General features: G+C 46.9%; 1 protein-coding gene across 1 annotated transcript in view; it reads right to left on the bottom strand.

Annotated features, from left to right (window-relative positions):
* The window catches only part of IPO5 (importin 5), a 33,835-nt gene extending 15,721 nt beyond the window's left edge, over nt 1-18,114 (bottom strand). The window contains exons 1-10 of the mRNA XM_032972062.2: nt 17,879-18,114; nt 10,314-10,394; nt 7,884-8,079; nt 7,304-7,406; nt 6,527-6,623; nt 4,204-4,305; nt 3,315-3,440; nt 2,459-2,579; nt 1,904-1,991; nt 724-830 (exon numbers count right to left, since the gene is read on the bottom strand). Of these exons, the coding sequence (XP_032827953.1) occupies nt 724-830; nt 1,904-1,991; nt 2,459-2,579; nt 3,315-3,440; nt 4,204-4,305; nt 6,527-6,623; nt 7,304-7,406; nt 7,884-8,079; nt 10,314-10,394; nt 17,879-17,959 (1,102 nt within the window). The 5' untranslated portion in view covers nt 17,960-18,114. The remainder of the gene's footprint in view (nt 1-723; nt 831-1,903; nt 1,992-2,458; nt 2,580-3,314; nt 3,441-4,203; nt 4,306-6,526; nt 6,624-7,303; nt 7,407-7,883; nt 8,080-10,313; nt 10,395-17,878) is intronic.
* Nucleotides 18,115-18,319: the final 205 nt, after the last annotated feature.

The raw sequence follows: 18,319 nt of genomic DNA, 5'->3' as shown, positions 1-18,319 counted from the left end.
GATGTATCGTTAAACCTTCCACCACCCGACACAGTCGATGAGTAAAATTTGTCACGTAAAGAAAACGTGCCAAGTAGTTACTAGTTCAGCACACCGGTGTGTTGGAGTGTAAACCAACAACATTTACAATTCGAGAATGATGTTTCGGTAGTGATTACAACCAACTTCATCAGGTGATTAGCTAGAATTGTGAAGAAGTATTGGGTCTTAAATAAGGAACTTCAAATGCAGGGACATCATCTTCTGAGGCCGTTCTGTGACACAGAGTGATATTATACTGCTCGCGATAAGATATCTCAAACAACAATTATTTGTTTCATTACAGCATGAGGATGAGAGCACAATTGGATTATATAAAGGAGAAATATATAAAGTGTCAAGTCTGGACACTTTCAGGAGAGTCCTGCAAAGTTTTCACAGTAGGGGGCGATGTTGCTACGCATTTCTGAAATTAATTGGCAAAGTTTTGCACCACAATGTGCTTTCATCGCGTGAAGCAGGAACCAGGACTAAATGGGAGGAGGGGGGGGGGGTGATGATTATGCTGCAGGTAAAGCAAGCAACAGAGGTGGAAAAATTGGTTTCAAGGGGCCATGACTGATCAATGCAGAGCACGACAGGAAGGTCCGAAGTCTGTATTCACAGTGGGGGAGAGAGAGGTAATAGGCAGCGTGGGAAACTTGGGGAAAGTCAAAAACAAACACCACGTCGACCGAGACTCACGGCTGGGCAACATGCTGCCGATCCTTGGGGTGACATAAGGCAGGACCGTCTTTCCTCCGAGACCGCACGCCAGCCGGTCCAGCGCACTCTCCCCCGCCACCGCATTACTGCAGCACGGGCAACAAGCGAAGGAGGGGGAGGAATTACCGCTGCCCCGAGTAACGCAACCTCTGCAGTGCGAGATGTGCACCTCTATCACGCGTGCTACCCATTAACGCCGTTCTTACAATCGCGATACGTGCGCGGGATCGCACGTGCAACAATCGATTATCTACAGTTTACACAAATCGTGTGCAAATGATAAACTGATGTAACATTTAGGCCAGGGGTCGGCAAACCTGTGACTCTTGAAGGGCCGCTTCGTGACGTTACTTATTAAGGATCACCGTCTCGTATTAGCCACACAATGCACTGCAGCTCTTCAAAATATATATTTTTTACCAAAGTCGAAAATAACAGCTCTTCTTTTTATTTCGGTTGCTGATCCCCTGATTTAGACTCATGAAAACAGTAGGCATCATGATTTAAAGCTTTCGTGACGGCAGAGATTCATATTCTTGGTTCTTTCGGTAAAGTCACGTAGAAGGGAAACAATACAATAATAAAAATATAAAACAATACAATTCTCACGACGTTTTGACTGCAACACAAGCAATCATCATCAGGTGTGAAAACCAAAGCAAGAAAATGTTCTTGCTGTGGTGATGATGATTGATTGTGTTGCAGTCGAAACGTCGTGAGAATTGTATTGTTTTATATTTTTATTATTTTTGTTTCCCTTCTACGTGGTGACTTTACCGAAAGAACCAAGAATATAGTAGGCGTCATGTGACCGAACCAAACTATCTTCATTTTACCAGGTAAGGAAGGCCCACTTAGCTATGCAGATCTTTTTCAGAAGCGACCTTGGCCACAAATGATAGCTCAACGAAGTAACTTATCACCTGTAAATTTATAGCAGTCAAACACTCTCAACGCACGTTTCTAAATGTGGAGGGAAAAACCAGAGGACCCGGAGAAAAATGCACGCGGCCACGGGGAGAGAGACATGCAAATTCAAAATATACAACAACAGGCGTCGAGGGTCGGAATCGAACCCACAACCTCCTGTATACCAGCCAAGGTAGTTAATAGTTCTCCACCATGGGGCAGCCTTTGTCGAGAGAAAGTGCTTGCAAACCTGTCATAGTCTTCGTCCTCCAGCTCGTCACATGTCGACCACAGCTCGTTGTCCTCCAGATCCACCATGAGGTCGAGCATCCGAATGACTGTCACATGGGGGCAGCAATGTCCAAGAAGAAAGACAAAGATCCCCCGTATAGCCTTAACAGACTGTAGGAGCAAGTGCTGTTAGCGATCACCTATGAAGGCCGGCACGACACACAAGGGGGTGGAGGGGTGGCCAACACCACGCCTGGCCGCCTTTGTCTCCCCGGTGACGATGTTACACATTGCACCAGGTACTCATTTGAGGTCGAGTCAACCTAGGGGAGACCCAGGACCGATACAGATAATCGTCACAGGTGTTGACTATGAGCAGGAAACGAACCAGGGTCGCCTGTTTCCTAGCACATCGCATACACACACAAACGGGCGCAATCCGAATACCCACATCATTAACAAACCAGACACAACCTCCTGCATACCAGGCGAGGTAGTTAACATCTCGCCACCACAGCCACCCCTTACACACACACACCTTCTCTGGAGAAAATCTAGTTTCTGCTCATTTTACCTGCCAACGAGATGATCTCCTTCTGCTTTCGCAACATGGCCGGGGCGGCCTCGGCCAGTGTCACAATCACCTCCAGGCCCAGGTGCCTCCTCATGTTGCCCATGTTGCTATCCTCGCAGATCTGCAAATGGATTTTTTGCTCGGTCACCGTGAATGAAAAAAAAAAACCATTGACGACAAATCGATCAGTCGATTTTTATGCTCTCGATCGGTGCGCCCAAATGGCACGAGCGATTTGTCAAATGTGCAAAAGACGGACCGTGACGCCTGCACACATGGCTTCCTGGTTTTCTTATTAAACAATGCCACGAAACTTTCAACGTCTACCATGAAGAACACGACGCATATTTACGGGATGTACAAATGCAATGAACCCTTTCCCATTCCGAGATGTCTGCAAGTTGGAGGGTGGGGGGGTCCCTGTCACCTCTGAATCTCGGAACGCGAAAGCGGCTCAGTGTTAATTTAATTTAGAAAGGCATAGCGTCGTTTTTTTTTAATTTTACTCACCGCAGGAAACTGTAGCGACACAACTGCACTCTAAGATAGCTGGCGCACAATTGTGCCACACGCCCTCCCCGCATGGTCTTGTGGGAGCCTCGGCACCAATAAAGTAATTTTTTTTTTCTTCCGGTCACGTTTTAATGATGTACACTTACATCATCGGAAGGGAATTGGAAGAAAAACTGATGACGTACAAATCCGTCATAAGAACGAGAAAGGGTTAAACCGACTCCACTCACTGGTGTCTAACAACACTGAACACGACACTTAGCCGCTCGCCGGCGACGTCGCACATTGTCGTCGACCGGACCGACGCGTCGCCGCTTGGCGGTGCCGTGATGGGAGCGCGGACCTGCAGGGCGAGCTTCAGGGTGTCCTCCAGGTGGCCCTTGAGGTACTTGGGGCAGGTGTCGGCGAGGTCCACGAGCGACTTGAGCACCGAGTCGTCGTCGAGCAAGAGCAGGGAGTCCTTCACCGCCTACGCCACCAAAAGATAAGAAAGCACCGATGTCGTGGGGCAGCCGGACGGCTCGAGGCGCTAACGCCGCGTCGAAGACGTCACGTTGGCAAGCACGGACAAGGGTCTGGGATCGAACCCGGGTTCCAGCCACCTCTTTGATTGAACTGCATTTGCGAGAAGCGAGTTGATGGTCTTGGCGCAGTCCCCATTGACAACGTAAGAACGTAACATTGACTTTTAAACCAGTGCAAACGCTTTAGACAAAACGATAAGAAAATTGTCGCACATCGGAAGCGACCACTGAACCACCACCTGGTGTCGGCCCTTCTCTGAACAGAGTGGAGCACGCGACTCTCAATCGAATCCACACGACTCACGGTGCCACATCTGGTCACCACCTTCGTAAGTGGAAAATGATAGGAAGTCCCGCAGTGCGACTGCACGGACCCTGACGGAACCACGGAAGGCATTGTGAACTTCTGCAGCACATCATTGAGCCTCACCCCTGCAGCTTTCACATCCCTTGCAAACATGGATATAGATCTCTAAGTTGATATTCACTTATGCCACAGACGAGAAGAAGACATTTCTTCGAACATCTATAATTTTAAACCGTATGCTTTCAGACCCCCTGAATGGCTTATTTTCTCCCCTTCCCTTGCATGCTTCCTCTCATTCCCATCCGTTGCCTAATTTGTATTTGTTTACGTTTGTTTTACGTTCAGAGGCACTATAAACGCAGGTCGTCATTGCGGTCGTTGTTGTGAAGGGGCCCACGTACCTGCAAAATTCCGGGCAGGAGGTCTGCAAAGTGCTTCTGGACCGGCAGATGCTCCTGAGACAGCACGAAGGAGGCAGTCGCCTTGGCCGCTTGAATCCGAACCTGCAGGGCATTCCCAGTCCAAACAAAACTTATATCAATCGCACACTAACATCTGAGCATCAAGTACACTCAAAAGTGAAAGTTATTGCTTGCTCAAATGAGCTCTGAGGCATCGGTGGTCATCTCCTAGTTACAGCCCTGAAGAGCCAGTGGTGGCAATTCCACATTCCTACAGCAAGGGCAAGTCTCCCCATAGGACAACCACTGTTGACTTTCACACTAAGTGGTACTCATTATAGTACAACATCACATATCACAAAGCCCAATATCCCACCCTAACCAATTAAACGTCCAAGCCCAGTGCAGTATTAAAACAGACGTTAACAAATTCGACATTGATATATTTTTTTTTTATCTCAAGTACATTTGCTAACTTCGAAAGTACAGTAATGAATTATCCACATGTTTAAAGCAGTATGCACTTTATTTTCTAGGTAGCATAGTTGTGAATGGAGTGACTGTTATTTGCTATGGACGTTCAAAAACCTGACCATTTCATGTCAGTCCCCAGTAAGTCAGATATGCAATGTTGTACCGTATGATAAAATAACCTTGTAATGTAGCACTGTGAAGGCAAAATGTTGGCGCATGAGAAAGCTATATCTATCAAAATAAATAAATAAACTGCTGAAAAGAATTTGCCAAATGTCACCGTATGAATCTCCTGCAAAAACTAGTCAAGAGAATCAACAAAAGTTAATAATACATTTAATTATGAACGGCATGTCAACCAACTGCGCATAAATGAGCAACACAACAGAAATGAAGTATGCAGCCAAAGCAGACACTTAGGTCACAATGCTATGCATCAATTGGCAAATAAAACTGGTATGCTACACAGTGAGCAGTAGCAGCTTGCAGTTGTAAATGCTAACCCAGGTATAGAGCCGGACTGTTACTTGATCGATACAGGATTGGTATTTCATTGGAGCTTGCCAATGAAGCAAGTCATATTTATGACTAGCCATTCACCCCCTTGGGCCATTGTGGTGCACACTTCAGTTCGAACAAACCCCGCACTTGTCTACATAAAGTCGGGGCAAGTTAAGGCACAAACAAGTGCAATGGCTCACTTCACTCCGAATCGCTGCAGTGAGTGAATCGCAATGCAGCCGACCGCACGCCAGTGCAATGCCGGCTATTTATGAGGCACGCCTGAAGAAGGGCTGCAAACATATTTTTGGCTGTGCCTGCAATCGTTTTTTTTAGGATCAATGCGTGCGATTGTTGGCCAAGACACTTTCTAAAATATTCCACCTGTACACTCCCTTGAGACGGAACATCCCGTTTGCAAGGGTGTCCAGGGTTGTCAATTGACGCATACATAGCAAACAAGTAATGACACGTATACAAACTTTTTTTTTTAAATATCTACAAAATATAAAGTATGTATTTGTACAATCTATACATAAATACACATAATTAAATTGTGCTCATCGCCAGTGCACGCAGAATGTACTCCAGCTGTAGCAGTTGTAAATGTTGCGTGCGATTGAATTAAAGACGTAAATAAGTTTAGACTGGTGGCACATTTCAGTGTGGCTGGCAGATTGCTCTTTGTGAAGGATCTCTGTATTCCAATTGGAAGTGTACGCGGTTGGATTATTATTGGATATAAATAACTGATGAGTTTACTACGGTTGTCGTGAGATAAGAGTCCATGATACTACGTTATACAATGCCATAATATAAACATTCTAAAGATGCAGCACTGCTATTGCTTGCTCACACCACGACTGCCGTAATGGCCTTCACCAGGGGAAGCTCTAGAGACCCTCTCGAGGGGAATTGGGCTACTCTTCTCAGAAGGCCAGACATCTTGGAAGATGTGGTAGTATCCTCACTTTACCCCACCACATGCTACCAGCTGATCAGCTGCCGTGTACACATCGATACAAACTCGTCCACAGTTTCATCTGCTGCTCTGGGATAACAAATGAGCGCACCTGCGGATTGCAAGTCAAGTGTGCTAATCCCTAAACCATGGCAGCATCCATAATAGCTATTAAATTTACAATGTTAATTGTATTTTGCTCATTTGAAAACAGAAAAAAAAAACAAGAAATAACATATATAAAAAAGTTAATTCCCAATAATAAAATAATATTTTTCAGAACGGATAAATGAATTTGTTGTCGTACTTATACGATACGACAATGCGTCGTACCGCCGTATCGTGGCGCCCATAACCGATAGAGAGTTCGCTCCACGTGTTCCACACCTTGGGGTTTTCCTGATCCTGGATGCACTGGACCAGCATCTGCTTGATCACGTCAATGTAGTGCTGCTGCTGATTGCCAAAGATGCCGGGGAAATTCCTGCATGGGGAAATTAAAACAAAAAATGTTGTGTTTAGCGCAAAGCAGCAGGTAATGGGGGGGTGGGAAAGGGTCGTCCGGATAAAACAGATAATATAAAACATGTAACTTTTGCCAAACTCCACGTGAGAGTTCTTGATCCATAACTTGGTAAGGACAGTTGAGGTTGTTTGGCTAAAAGGCCAGGTGAAGGTATGTCAGAAGTGGCCGTTTCAAATCTTCTTCCATGGTTTGCCAAAGTGGCGCGATGTTAACTACCTCGCCTAGTATACAGGAGGTTATGGGTTCGATCCCAACCCTGATGCCTGTATATTTAGAATTTGCATGTTTTCCCCATGGTTGTGTGGATTTTTCTCTGGGTCTTCTGGTTTTTCCCTCCACATTTAGCATCAAGGTGCGTTTAGAGTATTTAGCTGCTACAAATTTCCACATGATGAGCCGCTTTATGAAGTTATCAATTGTGGCTAGGTCGTTTCTGGAAAAGAGCTATATAAATCAGTGGGCCTTACCTGCTATAATAAAAATAGTTTAGTTCTCCATCACAAGTGTTTGCAATGCTCTGAGTGTTCACAATGGATACTTTGTTTCATCACAAAACAACAACACAACTGTAATACAAATAGGGAAATGGATAAAACATATGGTGATGACACACCAGTGACAGGAGTGTGTCCCGTTACCAGAAAATGTGAAGGGCAGCCTCTCGCAGCAGGGGATTCTGGGAGCTCACACAGTCAAAGAGGAACTTCAGCACCTCTGGCCACTGGTTATTTCCATCGTCGTCTGTGAAACAAAACGAGAGAGAGGAAAAAAAAACCCCTAAGAAACAAAAATTACTGAAACGTTCATTTCTTGAGCAAAGAATATACAATTACCAGTATGGTTACGGATGGAACAAAAACAGAAAAGTGTGCAAAGGAGCAAGTTGAGACCCGTGCTTGGAATTACAGTGACAGGAAAATGAACGCACGAATTAAAGAACATAAGTTAATGACGTTATCCAAACTGATGTGGACTTGGGCAGGACACGCCACTGGAAGGGACGATGGAGGATAGTCAAGAATAACAACGGAGTGGCAGCCAAGGAATGGAACGTGCCAGGAGACGACGTCCACTGAGGAGATGCAGCTATGAAATCAGTTCATGTGCAGGTGCCGAATGGATCGTTGCATCGCCGGATCGTGAAAGGTGGCGGCAGCGGCGGCTTGGGGAGACCTTGACCCAGCAGTGGATTCGGATGAGGATGTCGATGATCGTTACCGATGAGGTTGCGGGCAAGCTCGGCGATGATGTCGCTGATCTTGGCGCGCAGGTTCGGGCTTAGCGAGGCGTCCTGGGCGCCCAGCAGCAGCTGCTGGCGCAGGGCGAGCTGCAGCTCGGGGGGCAGCGCCGGGTGCACCTCCTCGAACGACGAGGACAGCAGCCGTCGAGCGAGCACCGCCGCCATCTGCCGTGTCTGCATGTTGGCGCACGCGGACATAGCAATGCGACGGGGGATGGGGCGAAACGTGAGCGTGTGCGGTTGATGGAAAACGTGCCAGCACTCCTCGGTCGGAAGTAGGGATGGGGGAAGTACGGATGCATATAGGGGGAGATGATGGGAGGGATGGAGAGTTGGATGGAGGTCAAGACATCATCGTGGCCACAGCCGTTGATGCTGCCACACCTCGCCAACGCCTCTGCCAGATGCCACAAACACGTGGCCTCCAACATTTCTCCGAACTGTATCAAACTATTTTATTTTAGTTCTTCTCTTCCCCTTGGTCACTGGACCCGTGGAGGCCAACATTGGCACTCCCCTACCTTGCACGCATGACCCAACCAAGCGCAACCGTTTTTGACTATTCACATCGACAACACTTACCTACGGTGTGTTCTCTTCCGGACTTCTGCGTTGCTTACGTGGAAGGAGGAATGGGCAGATAGAGGATGGAGGAAGATATGGGGGGAGACGAATGTATAGATGGCACAAGGGATAGGGAGGTAAAAGTGGGGATGGAGAGAGGCGATGCAGGAATAGAGTCGGTGGCAAAGCCATCGAGTGCACGTTTACTGCACTAGCACCCACGTGCCAGAGGAATCCAAGTGTACTTGACTGCCAAAAGTGGCGTAGATTGGACGGGATGGGGGGGGGGCATTTAATTCCTTGCACCAGTGCCCATGCCAACTACTCTAATACACTGGAAGGGAAGGCCACACGCTTAGGGTCAAGGAGCAAATCCAACCGCTGTGCCAACAAGGTGCTCACAGGGAGGGGGAGTGTGATAGGGAAACTAATTCAAGTAATGGTGGCTAAGGCTCAGCTCAGGCTGCCCCCGTAGGCTTCTTAACATTTGGGCAACCGCTGTTTAAACACACAAAAGCATCAAAAGGTTTGTTTCGGTATTGAATCCTGAAACTAAAGCGGCAAGAATGTTCCTTGAATTATTAATGTAAAACGTGTTCATGAGATAGGCATATAACGATATCTAGATTCCAGGTTGCACTTTTGTTTCAAGAATGAATAATTTAACTAAATAATAATTGTTGTACACGCAGCACCTCTCGTTGTTGCGGGGAGTCACAAACCAATCACATACAAAATATGCGAAGAGAACGTTAACAATTCTCACACGCACGATATCACGCACGCATCACAAGCTGAAGAATATATTTGAATCGATGCAACGGTGCACTGCTACGTAATATTGTGTGCTGATAATGTAACTTCATTGGGGTTCATTGACCTTAATAAGGTCTCCACTACGCATTGAGGATTATTACAAAACACACATGGCCAGCAGATATTACGAACAAACACGTGTATGGAGAAATCTTTTCCTGATGACAACCGCTTGTGTTGCGATCGAAACGTTGCAGTTTTTTTGTTATTTTCTTTGAACCGATCTACGTGACTTTACCGAAAGACCAAAAGAATACGCGTATGGAGCACAATTACCACTTGATCGGGAAAGAAAGAACGACTCCGAGGCACTATGGCACAATGAAAACTAGAATTATTTTTGCACATCAATAGATCTAGAAAACTAGCCAAAATCATCCTCCAAGGTGTCATTGAGGGGACTAGGAACATGGCCCCCAAGGAAAACTTGGGCTCAGAATGCCACAGAGTGGACAGGCTTCCACCGCAACCAGCTGATCCACGAGTCGGAACACCAAGCAAGGTGGTGGAAGATCATGAGCACGGTGCCCCAACGGCCTCGTCATTAAACTATAAATTATTTTTATTTTACCAAGGAAGGCCCACCGAGCTATATAGATTTTTTTATCAGAAGCGACTTGGACACAAATGACAGTTCAACAAAGTGGCTTGTCACGTGGAAATTTATAGCAGCCAAATACTCTAAACATGTGATGTTGATTCTAAATGTAGGGGGAAACACTGGAGGACCCGGAGATCACGGAGAGAGAGAGAGATATGCAAACTCCAAACATAGAGGTGTCATGATCAGGATCAAACCCAAGACCTCCTGCATACCAGGCGAGGTAGTTAACATCTCGCCACTGTGGCACCCCATTAAACCGAACGTAGAGGATGAATGGATAAAACAACACCACCACTTCTGCACCGCACATTAATGGGCAGCATACGGCAGCATTACAGCAACTGACAGTAGACTGCATCGGTCGCGTTCTCTAGCAATACTCCAGCATACGAAGACAGGTGACAAGGGCACGGAAAACACTTACCTCTTCTGCACCAGATCCATTCCTCACGGCGCTCATGAGGAAGGACAACTTTGAAGGCCCAGGAATTGCTTCATACGCTTCCTAGGGAGAAGGAAGGAGTCCCAAACACACACGTCACACGTCAATGACTTAAGACTTTAAATGTCATAGCTCGCTCCATCTGCTGAAAAATATGGAAACGACTTACGATACACAGTGCATTGTCCTTTATTTTCCAGGGTACATCTGTGATGTGAAATACAACATTGCATACTACACTAGCTGGGGAATGAGCTATATAGGTAGACAGAAAAATTCTGCCATGTGAAAAATCTTTAGAAAAGTCTAAGTTCACCATGCATAAACAGGGTATTGGATAAAAAATAAAGTGCAAATGAGAGGAAAACACTCAACGCTCTGTACAGATAGATTCACTCTAAAGACAGACCAAATCCATGGAATATTTATGTAGATGAAGCCAATTGCTGCACTGCCACCTAACCTAGCCAACAAAACCTGATATTCTCAGACATCACTTGTGCAGGGAACAAGGGTTAGTGGATCGGGCAAATTACAAAATGTTGTGAGACTCCCTTCTCTGTGGGCATCGATGTACAATCACCTGGCTTGCCAGCAGAATTCAATACAGCAAAGTGCGGACCGATATCATGTCCCTTCTGCATGGGGTAGAGCGTTTCCCTATCGCATGCGGAAGTTTCCTCCCACACGTATAAACTCACAATTTGGCTGAAACCATCTTAATATAAAGAACTGCAGAGCAATTGCTGGTGGTGGCTCACCACCTGGCAACCTTCCAGCTTTGTCTATGATTCCTCTGAAATTGTGACATGCAATTTGCATGGAAGACGCTATATAATATTAATCATAGAAAAAAAATCAAGCAACTGATGCTCAGCTCTGCTTAGCTTCCGAAATCTGATCAGATGGGATGGATTCGGTGAATTGGTAGAAGGCAAATCTTAAGACTTCGATGTACTCTTGACGACTGGCTATGACTGGGCTGCATGATGTTCTGGAACAGCACGCTAGGCAGGAGGGCAGCCATCAATCAGCGCATGTGAGCCGACCATTCGACACAAGAGTAATGCCGAAGCACGCACCCAAAAATATCGCTCTGAGGGGGGATTCAAGTTCACTCAATTCTGCTTTAGATCAGCCTCCCCCACAATATTGGTATGAGCCAGCCAATAAATCAATCGTGTTGGATAGCCTGCCTACGACCGGATCACCCCGAATGGACTTGATTGTCAAGATCCTGGAAGCAAAGGAAGGTTTATCCCAGAGAGTGGTTGGATGGGCGTCAAGCATGTGCAAAACAGCTGTTGTAGGCAGCAGAGGCCAGTTCAGCAGAATTCGCCGTTTTAATGTACTTCTATTGTCCAGTCACGTGGTGTAGTATGGCAAAATAATTTGCTCAACCTGTGAGGTGTAAGGGACCTGGTACCATCCAATAATGTCAAGTCAACCATAATTACAAACTAAAGCGTACAGCATGATTACCATTTATCACGCACATATTTGTGAAACCCCCCAAAAAAAGCATGCTTGCCTGTGATGGGGCCAGGAGATCATACTGCTGTACGTGAGTTTGTGCATTTCCCATGGTGTACACAAGGGGTTTCTGTCAAGTACTCTTACTTTCCTCTACTCCAGCTTTGGTAAAAATATGAACTAGCCAAACATCGTGATGTTGGATCATCCTGAAAACGTCTTGAGACCAAGCAAAGTTTTTTTCTGGATAAAACACATGATCGTCAATGCCAAATAATAATACGCAAAAATCATGTTTGTGGGTGCTTTGGGAGCATCAACGGGTTCATTTCATCAAGCAAATCCACAATTTTATAGATTCTGCTTGACCCATAATGGATGAAGGCTTGGACAGACTTAAGAGCTGACCATGGGTACATTTTTCTCCTCTCCCCTTTTTTATCACCAAATTGGACTGAGGCCTAATCCCTTTCACTGGTTGAATAGCTGTGCACAATAACCCCCCCCCCCCCCCCGCCATGGGCGCCTGCACACATTTAAATAACAATGCCAAGTTCCTAAACAGTGATAAAAGCTCATTCCGGCTTTGAAGTTTTGATGACAAGAGGCAGTTCCCCATGTGCTGGGGGTTTGCCGATGCTTATACCACGAGATATTTGTGACCATTTTGCTAAATGGAGAAGACAGCCTTTGGCTTTGTCATCACGTTTGTGACCAAACTCCTTGCTTTGGTAATCTTTAAATTCACAGAACCAGTTTTGGATTTGTGTTTGTTACCAAAAAAAAGTGCGTTTTTTGCGATGTCAATAGCTTTTTGAGATAAACAGAACATTTCATAATGAATTGATGGCTCTTTTTCACTCAATCCTCGACTGGATGGAAGCCTCTCTATGCCGTGTTGGTCATGGGGGTTGATTCACCATGCTTCACCACATTGTGTCTCCACATACAAATAAAATAATGTTTTTAGTCATCGGCCTTTGGCTTTCCAGACGAATGTTATCCGGCACCAAGTAAACAAATTGAAAAGGTTAGGGATGGCTGGTCCAAACATCACTCGCCACTGATATTAGACATGGCCTGAAATCAAACGCGGGTCAGGGTTCATAGCACAATGCACTAACCCCACTGTGCCACCGCTCCACCCTTACCCATATCGACCACAATAAACAAACATACTTAAACGTTAAACGAAATTTTCAAATGGAATTGATGATTTTCAACTCGTGTTGTAAGTGTATGTATCATACCTTGGATGCAGGAATACGGATGATTATCAACTCAACTATAGTAATAACACAATCTTAACAAAAGGCACCCTTGGGTGATTCAATACATCCGATCGTTCCATGGGAAATTATCCTTGAAAACCAAACTGAACCGTGGTCAAGCGAGTCCATTGCCAATTTAGTGCTCCACACAAGCACTGTGATATGCATTCGTGAATAACTGTAGAAAAATACATCACGTGACAAACAGCTCAAGTGCACACAATAACGTGTCCATTTGTCAATAACATGGAAAGTGCAAGTAGAAAAAATAAATCCCAAGTCATCGATTTTGGATTTATTTGTTCAACATTTTGAAAGGCCTTTTCACCGTAAAAAGAGCTGCAGAGGAAATTACAAATCATGAATATAACTGACGAAACTAATTCCGCATCCGTTACTCTGCAGTTTATTCAAATAGCTCGAGGCAAGCAAATGATCTTGTATGTCTATGGTGCTGTAGAATGGACGCAGGATCATGTGCCGCTTTAATGCCAAATCAAACATTACACGACACAGACAAGCAGGCATGATTCAGCAGACAACATATTGAATAACACCCATAAGACGTATCACCTACACAGTCATTTAAATTAAGGTCTGACCAAGCAAGCCATTTCTCTCCCTACCCACACTAAATTTTCTGTGACACTTGGCCAACAGAAGCCAACCGTACAAAGCACAATGTACTTCCAGTAACGATACAGCACCACGTGTACACAACTTAACTTAATACACAACTGTACGAAGCCAAACCCAGTCCCAATGGGCAGCCAACCCAAAGGAACACTGTATGTACTGTAATGAATGGTGTCTACAATCCAAATTTATAACGTTCGTTTTACAAACTGCATCAAGTATGAACAAAGTAATAAGCTTTACCCTTTTGGCAATAAAACAGGCGTTAAAATGTTCAAACACCAAATAGATACCTACGAAAAAGACATCAAGTCCGCATTAGCCACACATTATTGCGGCAAAACATGAAAACAAACTTGGTCTGATATAATTAATACATGCACAGTATATGCATCTAGGAATGAGGGGCAAGTTGGCGTAGTAGTCAACGCACTGCGCCAGAAAAAGCCAGCAACCGGAGTTTGAATCCGCGCTATAGCTAAGGTCGCGACGAGTGACATCGGAACAGGTACCAAGCACACGCACCCACCCTCCTCCCCCATTCTTCACTGACCCACACTGATCAGCATGAAGTATGGTCAAACAAGCCCCCATGACCAACGTTACGCGGGAAGACCTTCATCTAGCAGTGGAAGGCAAAGGGCAGCAAATAACAACCAACATTTGCGGCTCTCTGGTTTTACATTAACAGGTTAAATGTCTCAGCCACCTCGTGCGCCGAAGTGGCTGCGGCTCTGCGATCTTACATTGACATGCTAATTTCCCTCACATTAACATAGCCACCTCCGCGCACTCGTCGTGGAGGTAGTCCTCGGATCTCCCATCGGCATGCTAATTTCTCTCACATTAACATAGCCACCTCCGCGCACTCGTCATGGAGGTCGTCCTCCAATGTCACATTAACGTGCTAATTTCTCACATTAATATCAATAGCCCCGCCCACTTCGTTTATGACCCTTGGGCTACGCCCATTTCAAACCTTTAATTAAAAACAGACTGCCTCAGCAGCTTTTCTCTCTTTTTTCCTCCTGATGACGACCGCCGGCGTTGGGATCGAAACGTCGTAGTTTTTTGCTATTTTCTTTGAACCTATCTACGTGACTTTACCGAAAGACCCATAGAATATTAATTCCTGCAGTCACGAAAGCTTCAAGTCAATAATTATTTACAATTTCCCCTCAACCGTACTATGACGCCTGTGTGATTTCATTCTTAAGACTGGAAAAACTAAAGGTGTAGGGAGAAAAAGGGCATTTGAAGTCATGGCAACAGCAACAATGCAACCACAAACATGTATCTTATACGAGGTAGTATAGCATCTAATACCTCGGTGATGAATGTTATCTGAACTGGTCCTGGGCCCATTCACATCTAACAACCCGCACTAACCAGATTATATTAATGTATGGTCAAACCACCCAACGACTGCCAAAGAGTAGCAAGGACTTCATCCAGTAGTCGATTGCCCAACGGCTGTACATTATAATTAATTTCATAAACTACAGTACCAGGAATGTAAAAAAATGTGACATTATAGAGTATAAATGTAAAAAAAAATTTAAATACTCTGGTTTCCAGAGGCCTATTTGTTCAGATTTTTTTTAAGCTTGACTGCATAATAAATCCCAAGTTGAAAATTTTAATTTTGGTCATTTTATACAATGTTTTTGTTGTGTATCCGAATATATATTGCTATTTACAGTAGCCAAAAGAGGAAAAGCGCCTGATTGAAATTCCACGAAGCAAAGAGTGATCAAATCAGATCATGTGCAGGAGATAAATGGAATGTTGTATCGTGGAGTCGCAAGGGATAAAGACATTGTGGAGAGCTTCATCCAACAGTTATCTCAATGGACTCTCACTTGGTCATAAACACAGGACTTGATCCATTACAATGACTGATATGTCACAGCAACATCATGTCTCATGCACTGGTATTTCGTGCGGTAAGTTCTAAAGCCCCAACTGTTTGCTGCATCTCCAAACACATTCTGTTCCCTGCTCTGTTGTCCCTTTCTCGAGTAATGACTCCAATTAATCAGAGCGCACTCTGAAAGCCCTACCTCCAACTCGCACAATATCCTGCACCGCCCAACGCCATCCCTCGGTCATAAGCGCTGCCCACATCCCGCATGGAGATCCTCTCTACGAACACTCCATGCCATCTCCCCTCCGAACGCTGTGTCCTCTGCAAGCCGTTCCACATCTACAGTAGCTCAACATTACGTTGTTCCCTCCTTTTGCTCCAACATGGTTGATGTACTCCAGCCACAAAAACCCAACAGTTGATGTCACCACCGCACGCAGATCCCTCCGGTTTGGCTGTCAACTTCAATGCAACTCCGATGAGCTTCTCACTCGTACGAGCCGTCAAGCTCTGCACGCTCTCAACTTTCTCGACACTGTCGCCAGTTCTGTTGACCCCTTTATGCAGTGTGTGTGTCATCGTCTGCATACTGTGCGATCCTCTCCATGCCATTACCCGCCGCTCCACGGTGCCCTCCACCGTGATGCCACCCACACCGTCGCTCCCCTCCATGTCGATGTAGCACAACATGCCACTATTTACGTAGTATATCTTGTCAACAACCACGCAGCCTCCACTTCCATGCTGTAACCCCCCCCCCTCCCCCCCCCGATGTAAATCATCTCTGGCGTAATTCCTCCCGTTACTCCCTCCATGTGGCCACCTCGTTCAATGTGCTTCACGTCCTCCACGCTGTCACCCCCTCTACGATGTCACCCATGCTATCCATCTATCCTGTCACCCCGTTCGTAGCCAACCGTGCGTGGGGGGGGGGGCAAACAAAACTAAACACATTACACAAAAAGCAGTTCTAAAGAAATGAGTAATACTCGAACTTAAAGATGAATCAGGAGCGGACTAAGGCACGTCCACCACAAATACAAAGATTCCCCGTATAGCCGCAGCAGAATGTTGGGGCAAGTGCTGTTAGCGAGCACCTTATGAAAGCCGGCACGGCACACGAGGGGGTGGGTGGCCAACACCACGCCCGGCCGCCTTTGTCTCCCCAGTGGCGATGTTTTTACACACCGCACCAGGTACTCCTTTGAGGCTGAGTCGACCTAGGGGAGGCCCAGGACCGGTTCAGATAATCGTCACCGGTGTTGGCCGCGAGCGGGGATCTAACCCGGTGTCGCCGGGTTCGTAGCTCAGCGCGCTAATCGCTGCACCACCGCTCCCCACACGTCCCCCCACACACTTGAGGGGGTGACGCCGGCCCCTGTGGCCCCTCTCCCTGCTGGGTTTAGTCAAACCAAGGCCCCATCCAAGTCGTCACCCACCCACCCCCCACCACCACCTCCGTGCGATCCCCGCTCGCCATCGTTGTGAACTCTTCTTCTCTAGGTTTAACACGAAGGCTTTCGCGACCAATATCCATGATACAGGTTTCTTTTCGGGTTAGAGCGCGTAAATGTGTCGTCAAACCCGCCACCACCCGACACGAACATGCCAATTCGTTGCCAGCTAAGCACACCGGTGCGTTGGAGAGGTGACAACTTTTAAGGATGGTGATGTTTGTTGCGGACCGCTTGGCGTTTCTGTCCTTTGCTCAGAAAGCGTGATTACATTTTTTTTATTAAAAAAAAACAATTTAAAATCCCCACACGCACACTCACCCACCTCAAGTCACTGCTGTCAAGCCGCCACATTTCATAGTCCACATAAGCGCGGCCGCGAGCTTTCCCGCTTCACCCGTTGGCTGCAGCGGCGCGATCTCAATAAGCGCTCGCCCCATTGGCCGAGAGGCCTCCGCCGCGGCCAATCGGGGGCGGCGGCGCTTATCGACGGTGGGGAATGCAAAGTGCGCCTCGCCGGCGACCGAACAAGGCCCTCGCGCGTTTTGTCGGCGCGCGGAGTCGCGGGCCATACTTCACCCAAAATTGTACCGAGCGAACAACGGCCTCTACGCAACGACCTCCCAAACAAAACAAAAAAAACTCCGCGTAAGGACACGCACTCGAAATTACGTTAATTGTCCACCGCCGAGGCAACTGCTAATAGGAATTCACACGTGAACCAGGCCGCGGCCTTTCGAGTAGAGGAGGACGAGGCGAGAGACGCGCGCCAAAGACTTCTCCCACTCGTGGGGGGGGGGAAGGAAAAAAAACTCCCGATTCCCCCACACGCCGCCGCCTTCTCACCTCGGCTTGCTTGCGAACGCCATTGTCGGGGCTCATGAGGTTGGTGAGCAGCTGCTGGAAGAAGGCCTCCTGCTCCGCCATGGCTCCGCGCTCCTCCCCGACTCCCCTCCTCCTCCAAAAAGCGCCGCCCGCCCGCTCAGCCCGCGCGAGCAATAAAAACCGCGCCGCCGGTTTACGGTGAAGTCACCCGGGCGGCCATGTTACGTAAGGGTTGAGAATCATTCATTGAGCGGCGAAGGGGGATTGCGAATGGGGCCGCGCGCGTCATCGACCGAGTGGGGTGGCGGGGGGGTTGGGGGTTGGTGTGGGTGTTGGGGGTATTGGTGTGTTGTGGGGGGGGGGGGTGTTGGAGGGGGTTGGGGGGTGTGGCTCTCCGGGCTTCGCTCGTGAAGCGACGAAGCCGATTCAACCTAACTAAGATGGCCGCCGAGTATAACGGAC

Source organism: Petromyzon marinus, chromosome 47 (assembly GCF_048934315.1).
Source record: "Petromyzon marinus isolate PM22_M1 ecotype Great Lakes invasive population chromosome 47, UKy_Petmar_22M1.pri1.0, whole genome shotgun sequence".
NCBI classification, from domain to species: domain Eukaryota; kingdom Metazoa; phylum Chordata; class Hyperoartia; order Petromyzontiformes; family Petromyzontidae; genus Petromyzon; species Petromyzon marinus.
The sequence above is the reverse complement of the archived record's forward strand: the minus strand, read 5'-3'. Positions and strand labels throughout refer to the sequence as shown.